The 20,939-nt window shown below is 40.9% G+C and overlaps 1 protein-coding gene across 2 annotated transcripts in view; it reads left to right on the forward strand.

The window, feature by feature from the left end:
* Positions 1-20,939, forward strand: part of PDS5A (PDS5 cohesin associated factor A) — a 734,756-nt gene that overhangs the window by 177,260 nt on the left and 536,557 nt on the right. For both annotated transcript variants that reach the window (XM_029589173.1, XM_029589180.1), the window contains exons 5-8: positions 1,158-1,255; positions 5,745-5,871; positions 15,726-15,806; positions 17,398-17,538. In XM_029589173.1, coding sequence (XP_029445033.1) covers positions 1,158-1,255; positions 5,745-5,871; positions 15,726-15,806; positions 17,398-17,538 — 447 coding nt within the window. The remainder of the gene's footprint in view (positions 1-1,157; positions 1,256-5,744; positions 5,872-15,725; positions 15,807-17,397; positions 17,539-20,939) is intronic.

The following is a 20,939-nucleotide window of genomic DNA, read 5'->3' on the forward strand; positions in this document are numbered from 1 at the left end:
CCATTTTAGCACTTGAAAAATCACATGACCCCCAGAGGATGACCAAAACTACCGTAATTAGCAAGTGTGGCTCCCCTTCAACAATCCCTCCACATTCCCTCTCCTGCATGTCTCTAGATCCGTTCTTTCAACCTCCACCCTCTCCATTTGATCCTTTACTTCACCTTCTACCCCATTCCTCAACCTCCTCCTCTCTAGCCAGACCACCTTGCCTAACCTCTGCCCTCCAACTGATTTTTCTCTTATACCGCTCAGCTCACCTCCCCTCCCCAGCCCATCCTTTATCTTACTCCCTCTAGCCCTTTTTGCATCCCCCTTGCACATTTTATAACCCTCAACCGATCCTCTGTCATCACCTGCATCCTCTGTCTCCTCCCAGCCTCTCCTCCTCTTCTCTCACACTTCCCTCAGCTGATCTTTCTTACCCTCACCCCCCCCCGATCCTCTTACATCCCTCAGTTGATCTTCTATCACATTCCAAAGCCAATCCTTCTCCACCTGATCCAAACCCTCAAACCCATTCTGCATCTGGTCCCTCCCTTAAACTCCTCCTCCTATTCCTCATAACATCTCCCTGTACAGGCTCAGCAGAAATATTTTCCTTTGAGCTCCCAGACAAAGGTGGAAGACATCTGGAAAGTGAGAGCAGGCTGACGACTGGGCTAAGATTATTCTGTTAAGTTCAGTGATGGGTGAGGAGAGATGAGCAGTGGCATCCTTCCCCATCCCCTGCACACTCATCTCTCCTCTTCCCTCATGACTTAACCCCTAGCCCGATTGTGATCTACAAGCATCAATGACATTATTAATGAAGGTCAACACAGGCACTGCAGCAGCTCTGATCCTTCTTCATGTAGGGTTTTCCTGTTATAACAGAAGCTCATGCAAGGGCAGCACACTGCCAGGCCTGTGAGCATGTGTTGTCTCAAAGGACTTCTGCAGACTACCAGTATTATTGCTAGTGCTGGCAGTACCTGAAGATTGCAGCTGTTTTTGAGACGCTTGTGACTCCCGCTCAAGGTTTTGTCACCCCATTTGGGGTCCTTACCCACATTTTGGGAAACCCTGATGTAAAGTTTGGCTTTTTCGGTCCTATATAAAGATCTGTTTGCATGAGCTGGTCCATTTTCTAAACACCCTTTTTTTTTCTTTTGTAGAATTTAGCTTGGGTAAAATCTTACAACATCTGCTTTGAGCTGGAGGATTGCAACGAAATTTTTATTCAACTTTTTAGGACCCTGTTTTCAGTGATCAAGTAAGTTATGCAAGAAAACCATAAATTTAACATATTGATTATCTGTAATGATCTTCCAGCTCCTCACTGCACAAAATGTCTCAGGTTTCCTAAACTGATAAAAACAAAATTTTCAAAAGTTTAGGCAAAGGGAAATAAAAAAAAACAAACAAACTTGGCCTTAGGTGAAAAGCTGCAAATGTGAATATACATCAGATATTTGTTTTATACTTGTTCAAGGCAACCAGGTTCATTTGTGTACTTTAGATGCTTTGAAAGCAAGATCTATTTGAGGTCCATAATGCCTGAAGTTGAGAATCCCTTGTCCTAGGTAGATACATTCTTATCTCCTTAGTATTTATGCCGGGGACACTAGCCAGAATTATCTGCCGATAATTATATTGAAAGGCCCTTTGGCTCATCTGGTTTGCCCAGTTGTATTTTTCTGAATGCACATTAAGATGTAAATGGCTGATAAAATTCTTTATGTACATGAGATTTCCTTCTGATATAATATAGTGACATGTAGCAAGGAGCATATAAGAAGCATTTTTCACTTGGTCTCATTCTTCCTGAACGTGCACACCCAACTGGTTTTACAACCTTTTATCCATTCTTGTGCCAGACGTATCCATTTTATTATTCATGTTCCCCGCTGAAGATATTTTCAGTTCCCTAGATCAATGGTGGCCACCTCAGATCCTCAAGAGCCACAACAATTCTGGTTTTCAGGATATCCAGAATGAATATGCATGAGACAATTTGTATGAACTGTATTAACTGTGTACTTTTTTAACTATGTATGTTATATTTTGTAAACCGCTTAGCCGGACAGGTCTCTGCCCAATTTTGTGGTATGTAAATCCTTTTAAATAAATAAATAAAAACTGGCAGTTCTACCTCATGCATATTCATTGTGGGTATCCTGAAAACCAGGCCTGTTTGTGGCACTTAAGGACTGGAGGTGGCCATCCTTGTCCTAGATTTATTACCCCGAATATAACTACCCTTAAATTCATGTTAAATTGAATTCATCTTTTATTCCCATTCCCCCCAAAAAGATGAAGTATTAATAATAAATTGGGGATTTGCATGCTGGCCACATAGCTGAAATTAGGCTCTTTCACACAGCAAACTCCTGATATGTGCATATAAATGGACAGACCAGGAAGCTGATAGGCATATTGGCTTCATATGAAACATACCAAAGTGAAGTAATGGTTTCCTAAACTTTTTTTTTTGGGGGGGGGGGTGGGGGTACGTTTATGAAACGACTTTGGTGTCCTCCCACCCTCACCCCCATCCATTGTTCCTATTTTTTCACCCTTTTTTGCCCACTAAATACAATGTTTCTAAATTCAACACTTGTCTGTGGTTCCTTCTTAAACAGTCACTGATGTGAATTCTTATTGGATCTGTTTGGATACTCACATGTTTGTCTCCTTTAGTATCTAGTTTTTATTATGCCTCCAGACTCTGAGTTTTGCTGGTATCTGAACCATGAGATCTGTTCTTGCAGTGACCATTTATGGAGTGTATGCAAAAGCAAAAAAGGGATGCATGCACAGACCATGGTTTTGAGAGTGCTTCCAACATATAGATTTTTAGAATTGGTGGGGGGGGGGAAGTAGAGTGGAGTGGATATGTGAGGGGAAGTATAAATGGAAGGGTGTGGGGGATGTATGTGTGTGGGAGGTAGAAATGTGTATTTCAGGATGTGGGAGTGTGTAAGGTGTTTGTAGCTATCTCAGAGGATGGATATATGGGGTACCTTTTTTTTTTTTTTGAATGACTAGGAATTGTGTGAGTGGGAAGTGTTTGTGGAAGGGTGTATGCATGGGATTTATGGGATGTGGTTTTTGGTGGAGAGCTATGGCTGTGTCGTAGGTATAGATATGGTTGTGGGGGTAGGGAGATGTATATGGAGTGTTGGTGCGGTGAGGTTGTCTGGAGGTTTTTGTTTTTATTACTTATTTATATCTTCCACTTATATATATATATACCGTCCATTCATAAAAACTTCAGGCTGGTTTACAAAAAACCCCCATAAAAAACATACAACATAACATACATAAACCAACAAAAAAACCCCACACCATAAAGCACCTTAACTTAAACTTAAAATCAAAACAATATTAAAACACAAACAAATCCACAACAATATAGAGATAAGATTTTTAGGAGTTTTACTATCACTCAATAACTCATCTAAAAAACCCCCCCAAAAACTAGCCTTACCCTGTTTCTGAAAATGTAGGTAATCTAAAATATTTTTAATTTTGTTTTGGCTTGGAATTCCATAAAACTACTGGCCCCCTCTAAATGAAAGACTTTGCTTGCTGCTTACCTCCTTTGATGATGGGACCTGTAGTCTATCCTCTTGGAAGGACCTTTAATTCCTCATCAGTGGAATGCATTAACTAATTCTTTAGATACTTTGGAGATTATCTATGAAGAGTTTGAAAAAACTAAACAATCTTAAAATGTGTCCTATAGGCCACAGGCAACCAGTGTACAGATTTTAATACTGAGAAGATGTAGTCTCTAGATTTCAATCACTAGAGAATACAAGCAGCCATGTTTTGCTGGTTATGGGTCTGCATGTATATGTTGGAGAAATGTATGTGGGTGATATTCTGGGTCACACATTCACACACACTCTTACAGCTGTGCTCATTCTTATAGGTCTTTTCTAACACTGCTTGAAGCAGGAGCTGAGTCCCCCTTCCCTCTCATTATTCTTAACACAGTTCAGCACATCTGCTTTTCATTCCTTGGTGCTGTTTGGTGTTTGTTTCCATGCCCTATTACTCCCAGTTTGTCTGACCTCAACTAACAGTTCTTATGGGTTCAACGCATAAGCAATTTTGAGTATAAACATCTGCATAGCCCTTAGAAACAATAATAACCATAGTTCCCAGAGACATCTAGAGAGGACTCTTTAATCATAACAGCATTTGCAGCAGGTGTCTTAAACATCTTCCTTCTCTGCGACCTTTCTTTTACCTGATAGTTCTTTTACTAACTGAGGTTGGCTAAGTGTGGCCAGTAATTGGACAAACCCCCCTTACAGGTGTCTGTAGATTTTGAGGTGCAGGGTTGGATATGTTTGGATAGACGTGGGTATGGGAGGTTCTAGGAGTGAGTATTGTGTGCTTAAGGATTGTGGAATGTGCTTTTTTTGGGAGTGATGGGGGGAGGGGGTGGTGGTGAGGATGTGATTTGGGCAAGTGTGTATGTGTGTGTGTGTATGTGAAGGTGTATGGGTGAGGGTGCATTGAGAAGCTGCATCATTATTTTCCCTATCTGTGTGTGTGTGTGTTGGGGGGGGTGGGGGGGCATGTTTTAGGTTTGTGTGGGTATACTGGGAACAGATGTGTGTTGAGGGGTGTAGGAATATGTGAGATGTGTGGTAGAGGGAATGGGGGTGGAATGGGGGTGCTGTGGATGATGTATGTATACTTTGGAAGCACCTTTTTTGCACCCTCTTTTCCCATTGCTTCAGTTATTTTCCCTGTCTCTCTCCGCATATGTTGCGCTCTGTGTCTTTGCTGGTGGGGTGGGGAGCATTTGGAATAGAGCGCTGGTTAGCATTCTAACAGCGTCCCATAGAAAGCAATGGGAATTTGTTTTGGAGGATTGGTTCTGATTATACTGATCTGAAGTTTCTGGTTTTCAAACTCATCCAAGGTAATCACATTTTCTTCCTGCTTGACCAATTTGGTGAATTTCCATCCCTTTTTTGGAGAGCTATTGTGCTGACAGACGGATGGACAGACAGCCTTCAATCCCTTTTACATAATTCTTTCCAACATTCCTTATGTTAGAAAGCATAAAAGAAGCATGTGCTGGTCCTAAAATATTCTGTTTTAGAGCAGCTGTACTCACTAGACTTTCTTAAATATAAGCTTGTCTTTTTCTTTGCGATCTTCATTTTTCTTGTGGTTTATTTCCAGGTATCCCTTCTTGTTGAACTAATATGTCCATTAGACTTTTCACGCTTTATAAATTAGATGTGCAAGTTTTATTCTAGTCATACCCCCTGATCTCAAAAAAGCTATTTCCATGAGTTTGCGCTTCGGGTGCTTGTGCTATATTCATGCATTTCATGTATCAGTGTGACTGCTGCTTGGGGACTGTGAAAACTGTTAAGATGCCCAGATTTTATGTAGATTTATATAAGAGCTATAAATCAAAACAACAAAAGGGAGATCTGAATAATTTGGGCATTTTAAACTGCTGGCTGTCTTTGCTAGTACTTCCACTTTAAATGACATAAATATTAAAGTATTTTACAAACTAAATTTTTGTGTATAATAATTGTCCTTTACTAAAGAGAGAAAACTTGTTGCAAGTAATGTAACTGCTGTTAGCAGAAAAAACCTACCAAAAAAAAAGTCAAGTTTTGTGAAAATGATTAGCTCTGCCATGTATCTGAGTTGCATACTGCCTGGTGCTAGAGATCACTTTCTGTGCCTTTGGAATGAATTGTGTGTGATTTGTCGTTCAGTAATAGTCACAACCAGAAGGTACAGATGCACATGCTGGACCTGATGAGCTCCATCACGATGGAGGGCGATGGAGTGACCCAGGAGCTACTGGACTCCATTCTCATTAACCTCATCCCTGCGCACAAGGTCTGTGAAGTACCTGGGAGTAGGGTAACTATATAAGAATACCTTTCTGCCATCCTGGGCCATGCCTGCTTTGAACTTTTTAGGAGGCACACTTTGTTTTGTTTTTTTTAATTGCTGACTAGAAAAGCCAGATTTATGGAAGTGCTTGCTTACAGCTGATGGATAAGAAGAGCTTGCTGATATAAAAGACTGATAACATAACAGAGAGAGAGGCTTTAAATTCCTTTAAAATGTGGCACGGGCATAATATTAGACAAAGTGAGAAAATCCAAGTCAAGACTCCTCTGGACTAAAATGACCAAGAGTTTAACGGCAGGTCTCTATTGATCTAGGAAGTGCCATGCCAAGCCTAAAATTGCTATTCAAAAATTTTAAGTGCAGGTTCCTGTGGCAGACAGCAAATAGCAATGTCTGTCCATCTCTTGGAGGTGAGTTGGATTGAGTCCTGCAGCCCAAGTCAGAGCAATAACAGTTGCTGGAGAAGTGTAGCCCCCTGCTGTGATTATATACTCAGAATGATTCACTGTCTCTGAAGGAAGAAGCATGGCTCCAGAATGGTACTCAGAATATCTTTCTAGGTGTGCTGCTGGCAGTGTAAGCAATGCATTGAGGGCTTTGTGTTAGAAGGCATATAATTCACAGGCCAGTGAACTGTCTCTGGTCTGTAAAACCCGCTGATCATTTTATAACAGGAAGGAACTAATGTACAGCATGTATTGTAATGGTGTATTGCTTTCACTGAGAAGAGGAGGCATCAGATCAGTAGTAATCAGTCATAGGAATGGGCTTTATAACAGCCTACAACTGTTGGGAAGTAAAAGTCTATAGTACTTTCTCCTGCTTCCTTCGCCTATTTTCAGGCCCCTCCTGAGTGAGTTAAATGATTGATTAGACTTTTGGAACTGCAGCTACACGTATGTCAGCAGCGCTGTGCACAAATATGCATAAGAGACGGTCCCTTCGTTGGCAAGACAGTGAAACAGGGCAAACAGATTTAGGGAGTTTAATTTATTATTTAAAGTAGCTAAAACCAACAAAGATCAGGAGAACCAGGTGTTAAGATTTAAAAGTAGCCTCAAAAAGGTAGAGTTTTTGGCTAAGGCCAGAGAAGGTGTATGACATAGAAAGGTAGAAAGCATGGAGTCTGAAGTTGGTGTTGGAGAAGGCTTAGACAGGAGTGACATCCCAATGAGTGGAGTTCTCATGGAGGGGTTTAGGGAGAGATAGTGAGTAGTTGCAGAGTATGAATGCACTTGTAGGTGAGTTAGAGGAACGGATAGCGAGCCAGTGTAGTGACTTGAGGGTAATACAGAAGTGTAGCAACATTGGTGGATGTTAAGTCGCACACCTGAATTTTGAATTCATTGTAATGGAGAGAGAGATAGTTGAGTGGGAAACCCGTGAGGAGCAGGTTGCAGAGGGTAGGTGATAAGAGTGAAGATAAGGGTTTTGGTAGTATGTTCAGAAAAGAAAGGAAGCATTTTAGTAGTGTAATACAAAAACAGATGTCATCTTTTAGGAAGGGGGGCATTGAAAATGACTCTTACAGGCTGATGCGATCAGTTGGCTGACAGTGTTATCCACAGAATAAAAGGAGTAAGGAAAGAAAGAAATGGGTTTTAGAGGAAAGATGAGAAATTCTGTCTTGATAACGATAAATTTAAGGTGGGACGTTTAAGTGGCAATGTCAGACAAGCAGATTTGAGGTTTGGGGCTGGATTCCTGGTGAAATTTCTATTATAGAGTTGTGGATTTGGAAGTCGGCATAAAAATATTTCTGAAAGCCATGAGATGAGATCAGAGCACCAAGGGTACGAGTATAGAGAAAAGAAAAGAGGTCCTATGACAGAGATGTGAAGCTCACCGATTGATGGTGGGATAGCAATGGAGGACGATCCACCAGAGTATAAACAAAAACTGCAATGGAACAGGTAAGAAGAGAACCAAGACAGAATGGAGTCCTGATATCCAAGTGAGGAAAAAGTACCAAGGAGTAGATGGTAACAGTTTTGAAAGCAGGAGGATACAGTTGTATACAAAAGTTTAGGCACTCTTGGTTAAATTGTATGTTTCATTGAATCTCTAAGTGAACAGAAGCTGACACGTCTACAAGGCACAAAGTTAAACATGACATTTTTCTTCAGTTTTTACAGATTGAAAATAATAAAATTGTGAATATGACGTGCAGAAGTTTGAAACCCTTCCAGCTGATTCATTATTTATTTTTTTTAAAAAGTCTAATAAAGCCCAAAATGTTGATTGCTTGTTAGTCCTTCAATTAGTCAGTTGAAAACAATTCCATGGTTGAACAAATACTCTGACCCTTCTGACTCTCATGTTATGATTGTCGTTTGTCTGCTTTCAATAACCATGGGCTCCTCTAAGCAATAGCTGTTAAGCATTAGAAAATGAGATAATTCACTCTTATAAAGCAAGGGAAGGCTATTAACAAATCTCTTAATGTTTTCATCTAGGGATTTCAACTGACAGAAACATTAAGAAATAGAAATTATATGGAACTGTTTAACATCAAGGCACGATCTGGAAGACCATGAAACGTGTCTGATAGAACTGCCCTAAAACTGGTCAGACCTGTAAAAAAAAAAAAAAAAAAGAACCAACAGATGACTTTACCCAGGGGGTAAAAACTGCGCACCTGCAGGAAAAGTTGTGTGTGGCTGCATACACGTGCAGCTTAGAGGGAACGTTACTCAGAGATCCCCTGTATTTATCCCATGCTTTCTTGAATTCAGATACGATTTTTTCCACCTCTACTGGGACACCGTTCCATGCATCCTCTACCCTCTCTGTAAAGAAATATTTCCTAAGATTATTTCCGAGTCTATCCCTTTTCATCCTCATCCCATGACCCCTTGTTCTAGAGCCTCCTTTCTGTTGTGGCACTCCAGGACAGGAGTTGCCTACCCCTGATGTGGGGGTTGTCAACTTCTGTTTACCTAATGATTTATTGAATCATTCAGTTTGACCCAGGCCTAAACTTCTGCATTCAGTTGTAGATCGAGGAGGATGAGGATCAAGTAAAGGCCCTTGGATTTGGCCAGGAGCAAGTCACTGGATACTTTGGAAAGGACTGTTTCTTTGGAATATAGAGGATGAAAGCCATATTGAAGTAGATTGAGAATAGTTTGAGAAGAAAGAAAGTCAAAACAGAAGAACTGTATGTAATGGGCAGGTACTGGTGCCCTGATAGTAATTTGTGTGGGGAAGTAGATAACATGAACACAGGAGATCAGTAGAAAAGTTTACTTGATAAAATAGTAGTGTAATACAAAAGGGTTCTGGTAAAAATATGTGACACAGGCAATATCTTAGAAATTGTAGCATATGTTCATATAAGAAAATACAGAGAACAAAACTATTTCTAGCACCACCCTTCTGCTTAGAACAGCAGAGAGAGATATGATCATATAAAAGCTAAATCAGAATGTTGTTGCTACTAACAGGTCTATCCAGTACCGAGCGGTAGGAAGAGCTGCGTTAGTGCCCGGGGCACCCGCGGTTGCCGCACGCACAGTGCAGCTCACCTACCGCTCGATCCTGAACAATAATTTTATGTAAATGTAAACCGCGTCTAAGAAGGGCCCGTGAAGCCTTAGGCCCGCGCAACCCATTTTACTGGATAGAGCGCCTATACAGTATCCTGGGTGCGCGGGCCTAAGGCTTCACGCCACGCTGGTATCTGTCATTTCAAATGTCATTTGAAATGACAGATACCAGGAAGTCGGGACTGCCAGTCCCCCCCTCCCCTCCTCCCGAAGCAGGGCGCGAAAAGCAGCCTTGCTCTGGGAGGAGGGGAGAACCTGACAGCGGTGAAGCAAAAAAAAAAAAAAAGCGAAAAACCAAAAGCAAAAAGTAAGTCGCTTCGCCGCGTCACTGTCAGTGTCTCTTCTTCCCTCCTCCCGGAGCAGGGCGCGAAAAGCAGGGAGGGGAGAAGAGTCTCTGACAGCGGCGAAGCAACTTACTTTTGCATCCCCGATCGGACTTACTTTTTTTGCAGCCGTCTGGCCATCTAAGAAGGTATCGTGGCTCCCCTGCCTCCCGGGGGAAGATGGATGCCAGCACGGGGGAAAGCGGCCCCTGTGCATTCAATTGGCTGCTCAAGACGTGACGTCACATGCCGTGACGCCAAACGTCGTGACGTCACGTCTTGAGCAGCCAATTGAATCCAGATCAAAGAGGGTGGGGCTAGGCTGGGAGCCTTATTTCTGGCAACATGCGGTACTGCCACTTGCTGAGTATAGCTTTATGCCCTAATAGTTTCTCAGTATTACCAAAGATCTATTTCAAGATTCTTCATTTTCTGGGATTTGGGATGGGGTTGGATGGAGATGGGGTAGTCCTGGGTGTCTGAGGTGACTCACTGGACGGGGGTAACATGAGTGGGTTAGGGGGAAAGGGGATAGGGGAAGGATGTGGGAGGGAGCGAGTCTGGGGGGCTAAGTGGAAGGGGATAGGAGGGGACGGATGGTTGAACATCGAGGGTAGGGAACGGGGGGGCAGGGTAGGGGATGGGGGGGTGGAAGGGATTGGAAAGGTGCACTTCAGTGGTTTATTTTTGGTACACGTGCAGTGGGTGGTCAGTCGATAGGGGGGGTGGTCCTTGCTGGGACGGCCATCTCCTTTTTCACGATGGCTCGGTGTTATTCAGTCATTCATCTATCTAGTTATTGATGGCTAGTCGGGGAACCGTCTTGCTATCCTGGAACGTTTGTGGCATTAACTCTCCCATTAAAAGGGCTAAGATTCTGCAGGCCCTGAAACGGAAGTCCGTAGATGAGGGTTTCCTTCAAGAAACACATCTGACTGATGGTGAACATGCCAAATTACGTCAGGGCTGGGTGGGAGCGGTACATTTTGCATCGGCTAGCTCCAAGTCTGCAGGGGTGGCCATTTTAATTCACAAGAACCTTCCCTTTACGGTACTGAAAGAAATTAAAGACCCTAATGGCCGGTATCGGATACTGGAAGCTGAATTGAACCATACTCCCATGGTATTTTGCTGTGTGTATGCCCCCAATACCCAACAGTCCCCATATTTTCAGGCACTACAGAGAGTGCTCCTCCCCTACACTGATAAGGCACTGGTGGTAGGGGGTGACTTTAATGCCCTGAGGGATCCGGATTGGGACGAACTGAACGAAATCACTGTGAACCTGGAAGATGTAGTAGGCCAGATTGACAAACTAAAGAGTAGCAAATCACCTGGACCGGATGGTATGCATCCTAGGGTTCTGAAGGAACTCAAAAATGAAATTTCTGATCTATTAGTTAAAATTTGTAACCTATCATTAAAATCATCCATTGTACCTGAAGACTGGAGGGTGGCCAATGTAACCCCAATATTTAAAAACGGCTCCAGGGGCGATCCAGGTAACTATAGACCAGTGAGCCTGACTTCAGTGCCGGGAAAAATAGTGGAAACTATTCTCAAGAACAAAATTATAAAGCATATAGAAAGACATGGTTTAATGGAAAATAGTCAACATGGATTTACCCAAGGGACGTCTTGCCTAACAAATCTGCTTCATTTTTTTGAAGGGGTTAATAAACATGTGGATAAAGGGGAACCGGTAGATGTAGTGTATTTGGATTTTCAGAAGGCGTTTGACAAAGTCCCTCAAGAGAGGCTTCTACGAAAACTAAAAAGTCATGGGATAAGAGGCGATGTCCTTTCGTGGATTACAAGCTGGTTAAAAGACAGGAAACAGAGAGTAGGATTAAATGGTCAATTTTCTCAGTTGAAAAGGGTAAACAGTGGAGTGCCTCAGGGATCTGTACTTGGACCGGTGCTTTTCAATATATATATAAATGATCTGGAAAGGAATACGACGAGTGAGGTTATCAAATTTGCAGATGATACAAAATTATTCAGAGTAGTTAAATCACAAGCAGACTGTGATACATTGCAGGAGGACCTTGCAAGACTTGAAGATTGGGCATCCAAATGGCAGATGAAATTTAATGTGGACAAGTGCAAGGTGTTGCATATAGGGAAAAATAACCGTTGCTGTAGTTACACGATGTTAGGTTCCATATTAGGAGCTACCACCCAGGAAAAAGATCTAGGCATCATAGTGGATAATACTTTAAAATCGTCAGCTCAGTGTGCTGCAGCAGTCAAAAAAGCAAATAGAATGTTAGGAATTATTAGGAAGGGAATGGTTAATAGAACGGAAAATGTCATAATGCCTCTATATTGCTCCATGGTGAGACCACACCTTGAATATTGTGTACAATTCTGGTCGCCGCATCTCAAAAAAGATATAGTTGCGATGGAGAAGGTACAGAGAAGGACAACCAAAATGATAAAGGGGATGGAACAGCTTCCCTATGAGGAAAGGCTGAAGAGATTAGGGCTGTTCAGCTTGGAGAAGAGACAGCTGAGGGGGGATATGATAGAGGTCTTTAAGATCATGAGAGGTCTTGAACGAGTAGATGTGACTCGGTTATTTTCACTTTCGAATAATAGAAGGACTAGGGGGCATTCCATCAAGTTAGCAATTAGCACATTTAAGTCTAATCGGAGAAAATTCTTTTTCACTCAACGCACAATAAAGCTCTGGAATTTGTTGCCAGAGGATGTGGTTAGTGCAGTTAGTGTAGCTGGGTTCAAAAAAGGTTTGGATAAGTTCTTGGAGGAGAAGTCCATTAATGGCTATTAATCAAGTTTACTTAGGGAATAGCCACTGCTATTAATTGCATCAGTAGCATGGGATCTTCTTAGTGTTTGGGTAATTGCCAGGTTCTTGTGGTCTGGTTTTGGCCTCTGTTGGAAACAGGATGCTGGGCTTGATGGATCCTTGGTCTGACCCAGCATGGCAATTTCTTATGTTCTTATGTTCTTATATACTCTTTCGGATAATAGGACTAGGGCCACTTCATGAAGTTAGCAAGTAGCACATGTAAAAAAAAACAATTTTTTTCATTCAACACACAATTAAACTCTGGAATTCATTGCCAGAGTATATGGTTAAGGCAGTAGCATAGTTGGGTTTAAAAAAGTTGTGGATGCGTTCCTGGAGAAGTCCACAAACTGCTTTTAATAGGGAATAGTCACTGCTTGTTGCCGGCATTAGAATGGGATCTATTTAATGTTTGGGTATTTGCCAGGTACTTGTGACTTGTATTGGTCACTGTTGGAGACAGGATACTGGGCTTGATGGGCCCTTGGTCTGACCCAGTATGGCATATCTTATGTTATGGAAGAAGACCTTTATGGAACCAGAGGGAATTGTTGGGATGTCAGGTAGGATTGGGTTTGAGGGGGCTAGAGTCTCAATGACTGTAGTGAATGCATTTTTCCATTGTTGGTTCAGGAGTTCTGTTGATTCTAGAGATGTGAATCGGAACTGAAATCTGATCCGATTCTGGTTCCGATTCACATCTCTAGTTGATTCTAAACTGTTAGGGGTTTCAGGTATGCTGAGGAGTTTGATTAGACAGTTTATAATGATAGAGGACATGTTTCTGGTAGGAAGTTGGAGTGCAGGTATTAGATGAGCTTGTTTTGAGATTGAAAAGGTGACTGGCATTAGGTGGTAGTCTTAAAAGATGGGTTTAACTGTTATTGTGCTGGGGTCAAAATTTACACTGAGTGAATAGAATATTAAATCAAGAGCATGTCCACCCTTGAGTGATAATTTTGATTAGTTGAGTGAAGCCAAAATCTTTCATTTTGCTTGAAAGCTATTAGTGTTATCTCTGGGAGAAGCCTGAATGTGGTAGTTGAAATCATGTAACACCAGGAGTTTGTGATTAGTATTGGTGAAAGTTTCTCATGAGTTTGGAGAGTTTGAGAAAGGAAATCAGGTTAGACAGTAGATTAAGGCAAGTTTAAGTCCTGCATCATCTTGGAATTTTAGTACGAGGCAGTTAGATTAAAGCAGTGGTTCTCAACCCAGTCCTTGGGACACACTTAGCTAGTCAGGTTTTCAGGATGTTCACAATGAATATATGAGATAGATTTGCATACTATGGAGGCAGTGCATACATATCTATCTCATATGTATTCATTGTGGATGTCCTGAAAACCTGACTGGTTAAATATGTCTGGAGGACAGGTTGAGAACCCCTGGATTAAATAATTTTGTATTCCACAAGTTTTCTTTCAGAATTTTAAGATTTGGCTATGTAGTCATATAACAGAGGTTGCCAACTCTGGTCTTTAAGACCCACAAACAGGCCTAGTTTTCAGGATATCCACAATGAGTATTCATGGGAGAAATTTGCATGCACTACCTCCATTATATGCAAATTTTTCTTATGTATATTCATTGTGGATATGCTGAAAACCAGGCCTGTTTGTCTGTTTTAAGGACCGGAGTTGGCCAACCGTGTCATATAAAAATTGTGTTGAAGAATTGTCCTAATGATAATTAGTATGTGGAACGCTTTGGATTTATTGTGATATGCTACTTGAAATCAATTATGAATCTGCACTAATTACTGTTAGTATTGCTTATTTCCATAGAACTACTACACTTATTCCTCCCTAGCGCCTCCTTTTGACCCGGAGTGGCGGCGGTCAGCGGGTTTCACAGCCGACGCTTAATTTTGCCTGTGTCGGTTCTCGAGCCTGTTGACAGCCACGGGCTCGGAAACTGGACGCCGGCAAAATTGAGCATCTGGTTTTCGGCCCGACAGCCGCTGGCCCAATTTAAATTTTTTTTCTTTTTTTACTTTTTACAAACTTCGGGACCTCGGACTTAATATCGCCATGATATTAAGTCGGAGGGTGCACAGAAAAGCAGTTTTTACTGCTTTTCTGTGCACTTTCCCGGTGCTGTAAGAAATTAGCGCTTACCTTTGGGTCGGCGCTAATTTCTGAAAGTAAAATGTGCTGCTTGGCTGCACATTTTACTTTCTGTATCCCGCGCACGTACCTAATAGGGCCATCAACATGCATTTGCATGTTGAGGGCGCCATTAGGTGCCGGGGGTTGGACGTGCGTTTTCCTCCCCTTACTGAATAAGGGGTAAGGGAAAACGCGCGTCCAAGAGCAGGCCTGTTTGTGACCTACTGCCCTTGCTATGTATCACGACAGCCCCCAGAGCTGCCTGATTCTGCTGCTGTGATCACATTTCATCATTGTGGTTCTGACATAACCTTCCCTCTCACTACTGTAGACCTAGAAGAGAATGGTAGCTGCAGGGACTTATCTTCTGCATGCTTAAGACTGATGCCCTAAAGCAACTGTTTGTTATTCTTCCATGGAGATGGATGTGTTTCCTGCCTGCGCGTGAACTGTTCCCAGAATGACTCACTGTATATTATATAGGATAATCAAATCCTCTGGAAAGGACTTATACTGGAATTTCTGCTATTCCACGCAAGGCATTAGTTGTTGGTAAATGTGCTAATGTTTAGAATAAATTGTACTAAGTACTACTGTACTAAGTACTACTTTTATGAATCTGCAACTGGACAACTATCTTTGAGTTCAAAAATTCACTTTATTTCATATATATATTTAGCATTGTTAATATTTATTTCTACTTTAAACAGTTATACTGCTTATAGTAAATAATATAATTCTTTATTTATTACCAGTTAAACTATTATTTTTATTTATTTTTCACTATGTTAAATTGTCATCCATTTATACTGTTCCATATGTTCTACGGTTCCATGTAAAGCTCCACTCTCTGTTGAGCAGTTCTTTGTTTTATGTAAACCGGAGTGATTTGTAGTCCCTACAAGAACTTCGGTATATAAAAATTAAAAATAAATAAATAAATAAATTATTTCTTAATTATGATCTTGTATAATAGTGTTATTAAACTACATGGAATGTTACTGTATATTTTATGCACTGAATATTTTCCCTCCTCCAGAACCTAAATAAACAAGCATTCGATCTTTCTAAAGTTCTGCTGAAAAGGACAGTCCAAACTATCGAGCCATGCATCGCCAACGTACGTAAGAAACTCAGTGTATCCTTATGCTGTTCACCTATTGTGAAGAATGTGTTTTGTAGGGAAATAAGTGTGTGCATGTCAAAATTTCGAAAAGCTGTTGATAGCTCCTATTATGTTACATAATGGTTGAGAAAAGAACAAAAGACAATGGTCAGACTGCATCATATGATCATGCATCAATGTCCCCTGTAACAATTTTTTATTTATTATATGCTTGATGACATCACAATGCACACAAACTTCATTGTAGTTGCATCAGACTCATGACTGTACAGTATTTGACAACAAAGTGTGTTTTTTTTAATTCATCCCAAGATATTTGGCATAAAAAGAAATGTTTTGTGAAAACGCTGATAATTTTGGAATTATTTGTTCCAATGGTACATGTCGCATACCACTGAAGACTTAGTTTTTGTCTTTCCTGTGGTACGTGCAATTTGTTCCAGAGAGATTATTATAAAAATGTTACTTTAAAGCCCCTCTTCTCCCTGTAACCCTGCCTCCCCATCTCAAAAATAGGTGCCCATGTGTAACACAGTTCTGGCTTAGGCAGGACATGACCCCAGTGTAAAAGTAACAGTGGTGTGCTATACACTCTTATGCTTCCATGTGGGTTTATTTCCGGACTCTATGCATAAATAAAACCACTGGATCACAGACAGTTTAAGACAATAAAGCTAGTTTTGTCCGAGCACTGTCTGACCATGTCCAGTAACACGCTTACTGAAAGAACCAGGCTAATCCTCATACCAGATTCACTTCCCTCCCTTCAAATGTAACTTCAGAATTCAATATCAATTCCTTTTTCCCAGGTATAAGCCTTTATAAGCTTGTTCTCCAGATTCCTCTGTTTTTCCTGTTCCTGCTTACTCTGTATGCGTAGAGTGGCTATTCCCTTCACCTTCTCCCAGCTACTGCTTACCATCAGGGCCAGCTCCCTGTCCTCCCTTCTCCTTTTCATCCTTAATTGAATTCAACCTTTGAAAGATAAGCTTTTTGTGATTATTGTTCTCCTTTATGAAGGCTACATCGGCTAGTGTTGAGGATTTTGGGGTAAGGTGGGGATGTTGTTGCAACAGTTTCAGTGCATGACAGCATTTGTGACCAATATTCTAAACAAACCTTTTATAAGCATTTATAAAAATACTAAAAAAAAATGTTTACAGAGATAGCGCTAGGTGATTAAGTTAATTTGTAACGCTTGGGGTAAATGATTGAGTGCCTGACATGACCAATTGTAGTATAGGTGAGTCCTCTAGCTTATTTTCACCCAGTATTTATTCTGATTTCTATCTCAAAAGTGTTTTGATGTTTCTAGTCTTACTGTTTTAAATGAAAAGGCCAGGCTAAATAAATTGTTAAAAAGAGGCTTTGGGGGTAAGATGAAGGCCAGGAAGATAATGTCTTAAAATTTGTGGGAGTCATCCTGTCACTCACTGTTGCCCTAATGATAAAGTGATGTCAAGATCCCTTTTTGGCAGTTTGTAATTAGGAAACGGATACATAAAAAAATGTTACTCTGTAGTAAACACCTCAGATGTGTATAAAATGCTAATTATTTTTATATGCTTTTTTTTTTCTCCTCCAGTTTTTTAATCAAGTATTGGTATTAGGGAAGTCTTCAGTGAGTGACTTATCTGAACACGTTTTTGATTTAATACAAGAGCTGTTTGCCATAGATCCTCATTTACTGCTGTCAGTCATGCCACAGCTAGAGTTCAAACTGAAGGTAAGACCAAAACAGGGATTTAGTAATCAATATTTTCTTATTTATATGTGGTCTTGGTGTTCACAGCTCTGTACACCCTAATTAACATGGTTAATATGTGCATTTCTTCTCAGCCATCCTCCCTTGTCACCAAAAAGATCTAATCTTAAGTCTGAGCACAGGAGATCAGTGGTTAAGGAGAAGGGAGTGCAGAGCACCTGTACTGTGCTTTTTGCTCAGTCCTTGCATTAGAATGTCTGTACCTGATAGGTGAAACCAGAGTCCAAGGCTGTAACTCATGAAAGACCCTGTTGATAGGGTATTAATGTCAGAAAATGCAAAATTGATGATTTATATTTTAAAGGATTATTTATTGCTAAATATAAATGTAGAAAAGCAAGCTGTATGTTCAAATCCTTCTCCAGGAGGTAATGCAGTGCTCGCCACTTGTCAGTCTTGTGTCAGAATTGCAACCTGTTAAAGATGACAAAAATTAAACCATAGAGCATTTTCCTTAGCAGCTAAAAACCTGAGAAGATGTGCAACAGTCATCTCTCTTGCTCTACTACACAGGGTATGGTTTGTAGTAGGTCTGGCGATTTGGAGGTTTTGTAGGAAGCCACTGGGACTTCTTTGACTGAAATGATCTACCAATTGAGCAAATTAATGCCAAAATGTCTCTGGAACTGTTGGCATTACAAAAACAAATCATTAGAATGCTATAAAAAGTGATGAGTGATTCCAGCAAAAATCATTTAGTGGTGAGGATATTCTCTTCAGAGTCCTTCTGTGATATTAAATATAAATACAAAAATACATAAGGTATGCCATACTGAGTCAGATCAAAATATCCTGTTTCCAACAGTGGCCAGTCCAAGTCACAAGTACCTGGCAGGTTCCCAAGGGGTAGATAGATTCCATGCTGCTTATCCCAGAGATAAGTGGATTTCTGCAACTCCATTTTAATAATGGTTTATGGACTTTTCCTTCAGGAGCTTGTCCAGCATTTTTTTTTTTAAATGCAACAGCACTAATAGCTGCATTAAAAAAAATCTAATCTGTTAAAATTGGGAGAGTTTTAGGAAATCTTATTTCAAATTAAATATAGCATAGAAAGCAACTGGCTCTATCGCTCTGTCCCACTTATCTGTTTGGCATGTACCAAAGGTTAAGGCCACATTGGAGCCTCTTTTCTCCTTGGTTGGAGCGTCCTGAGATTTCCTGATTCTGCTGAGGAGGCAAGAAACTTGTCCATTACTTCCTGATTTTTTTTTCAGCTTGGGATCCTCCAGGTTATTCTGTTCCTGTTAGGAGCATATTGTCATCTGAAGAGAAAGAGAAACAGATGCAAGTTAATAAGACCAAATTATTGGATGAAAGAATGGCGAATAGCCTAGTAGTTAGAGCAGCTAGCTGAGAACCAGGGAAACCAGTGTTCAAATTCCACTGACACTACTTGTGACCTTGGGCAAATCACTTCACCTTACATTTCCTCAGGTACAAACTTAAGGGCTCATTCACTAAGCTGTGATAGGACATTAACGCATGAAACGTAGCCTTTTCATGCGTTAAAAATTTATCATGAAATTGGGTATTTGTTTTTTTGCGAAAAAATAGTGCATCATGTGTTAAAAACGTTTCCACTAGTTTTTATGAGAATAAGCAAAACAGATGCAAAATATGCTGATGAAGGAGGTTTACCGCTTTGCACAATATAATAATGTGTTCTAAAACAGGAAATCTTGCAGATTTTGGGAAAAATAACTCAGGAATCTTTGTTTTGTGTCCAGACATAAAATATATGAAACTTGCTTTTATTTCACATTACTTTATGGTTCACACATTTCTGACAAGTCTACTGAGTTCCAGACAAATAAATAAAAAGACCTTGCTGGTGTGGTTACTTCCTGTCAAAATGTTTGGCTAGATTTGTCTGCTTTTGGCCACTTTGCAGCAGAGAGAAGTGAACCAACACAAGTGAGAATCCCTGGAGGACAGAGGTGGATGAGCCACTAGGGCAGGTGGGCCTTCAGGAAGCTGGGGGTCTTGCACCATGTAAGAAGCGATGCTGTGCCGGGTGGGAGCAAATATTTCAAATCCTTACTCTACATTGTTTGTTCTTCCTCAGGAGGAGGTAATGAGGTATTGATTAAGCTCATAGGCCTTCATGGCATTATATGAAGAGCTAAAAGATCTGGATCCTGTCACAGCCAGGTCCCATACCATTCCAGGCCTAATGAAATTGTTGAGCTCACGGCATTTCCTGGCTTCTGGCTCCCTCCAAACAACTGTCAGTGTTGTAGGGAGCATGTTACAAACAAGCTTTTCAAGGTCTTTGCAGCAGGTGTTCCAAGCCTTGCACGTCCATGTTAGTTAATATGTCAGATTTCCTTCACAGAGACATGAATTGGAGACTGTGAAGATGGATTTCTGTGTTGTAGCACAGTTCCTTAATGTTTTGGGTGTCATAGACTGCACACATGTGGCTCTTATTCCACCCCATGAGAGGAACGAATACTAGGACAACTGCAAGCTCTTCCACTATGTATGCAGGCTGTGCGTGATGCACATATGTGCATCCTTACTGTGATAGCGAACTTCTTGGGGGCCACCCATAACACCTATATCCTGCAGTCCTCAGCTATTTGTCAGGAATTTGGAGAGGGGAGATATGAAGATGGATGACTGCTGGGTAAAAATGACGTGAGATGGGTGGCACCTTATAGACTATTAAGGTATAAGCTTTGAGGCAGAATCCACTTTGTCAGATGCAGGGTAAGACCATGTAATATTTACATTCTTGCATGCTCTGTTTTAAGGCATTCTATGTTATATGACTGTAAGAAAACTACCAGTTAAGATCTGATCTACTATAATGTAGTGCCTACAGAGATTATCTATATGCATCCGCTTCACTGTTTATCCCAGCAACAGAGTAAAGATTCTTGTGAGTGGGGCCTTTACAGTGTGCACACAACGCTAGTCCTAGTATGTTAGTGTGCCAGCAATTCCAGCATGACAACTGAGCAGCCCTCTTACTGTGGGATCATTATCACACATGTGGCTCCATTATCTCATGGCTAAAATCTGTAATTTACTGTAGCTGGATAATGAAGATGGTAGACAGTATTAGTGATGAATGAAAAAATAGATATAAAGTATAGGAACACAGCACATGCAAGGACTTCCTTTGAAGAGTTCCTCACATGGAAAGACGGGCAATGTCTGGTTCACTCCTATGGTACTCATTACAAGCTTGGGGTAAATGCAATACTTCCACTAATAGCCCATGTAACACTGCTTTCAGGATGTCCACAGGTGTGAACAAAGATGGTAATTTTTTTTAGAAAGATCACCTGTTTTGTGGTGTTAGTTGCCTGTTTGCAATGTGGGCCTTTTGGTGTGTTCCTAATCTATACTGT

Source organism: Rhinatrema bivittatum, chromosome 1 (genome assembly GCF_901001135.1).
Source record: "Rhinatrema bivittatum chromosome 1, aRhiBiv1.1, whole genome shotgun sequence".
Classification (NCBI taxonomy): Eukaryota; Metazoa; Chordata; class Amphibia; order Gymnophiona; family Rhinatrematidae; genus Rhinatrema; species Rhinatrema bivittatum.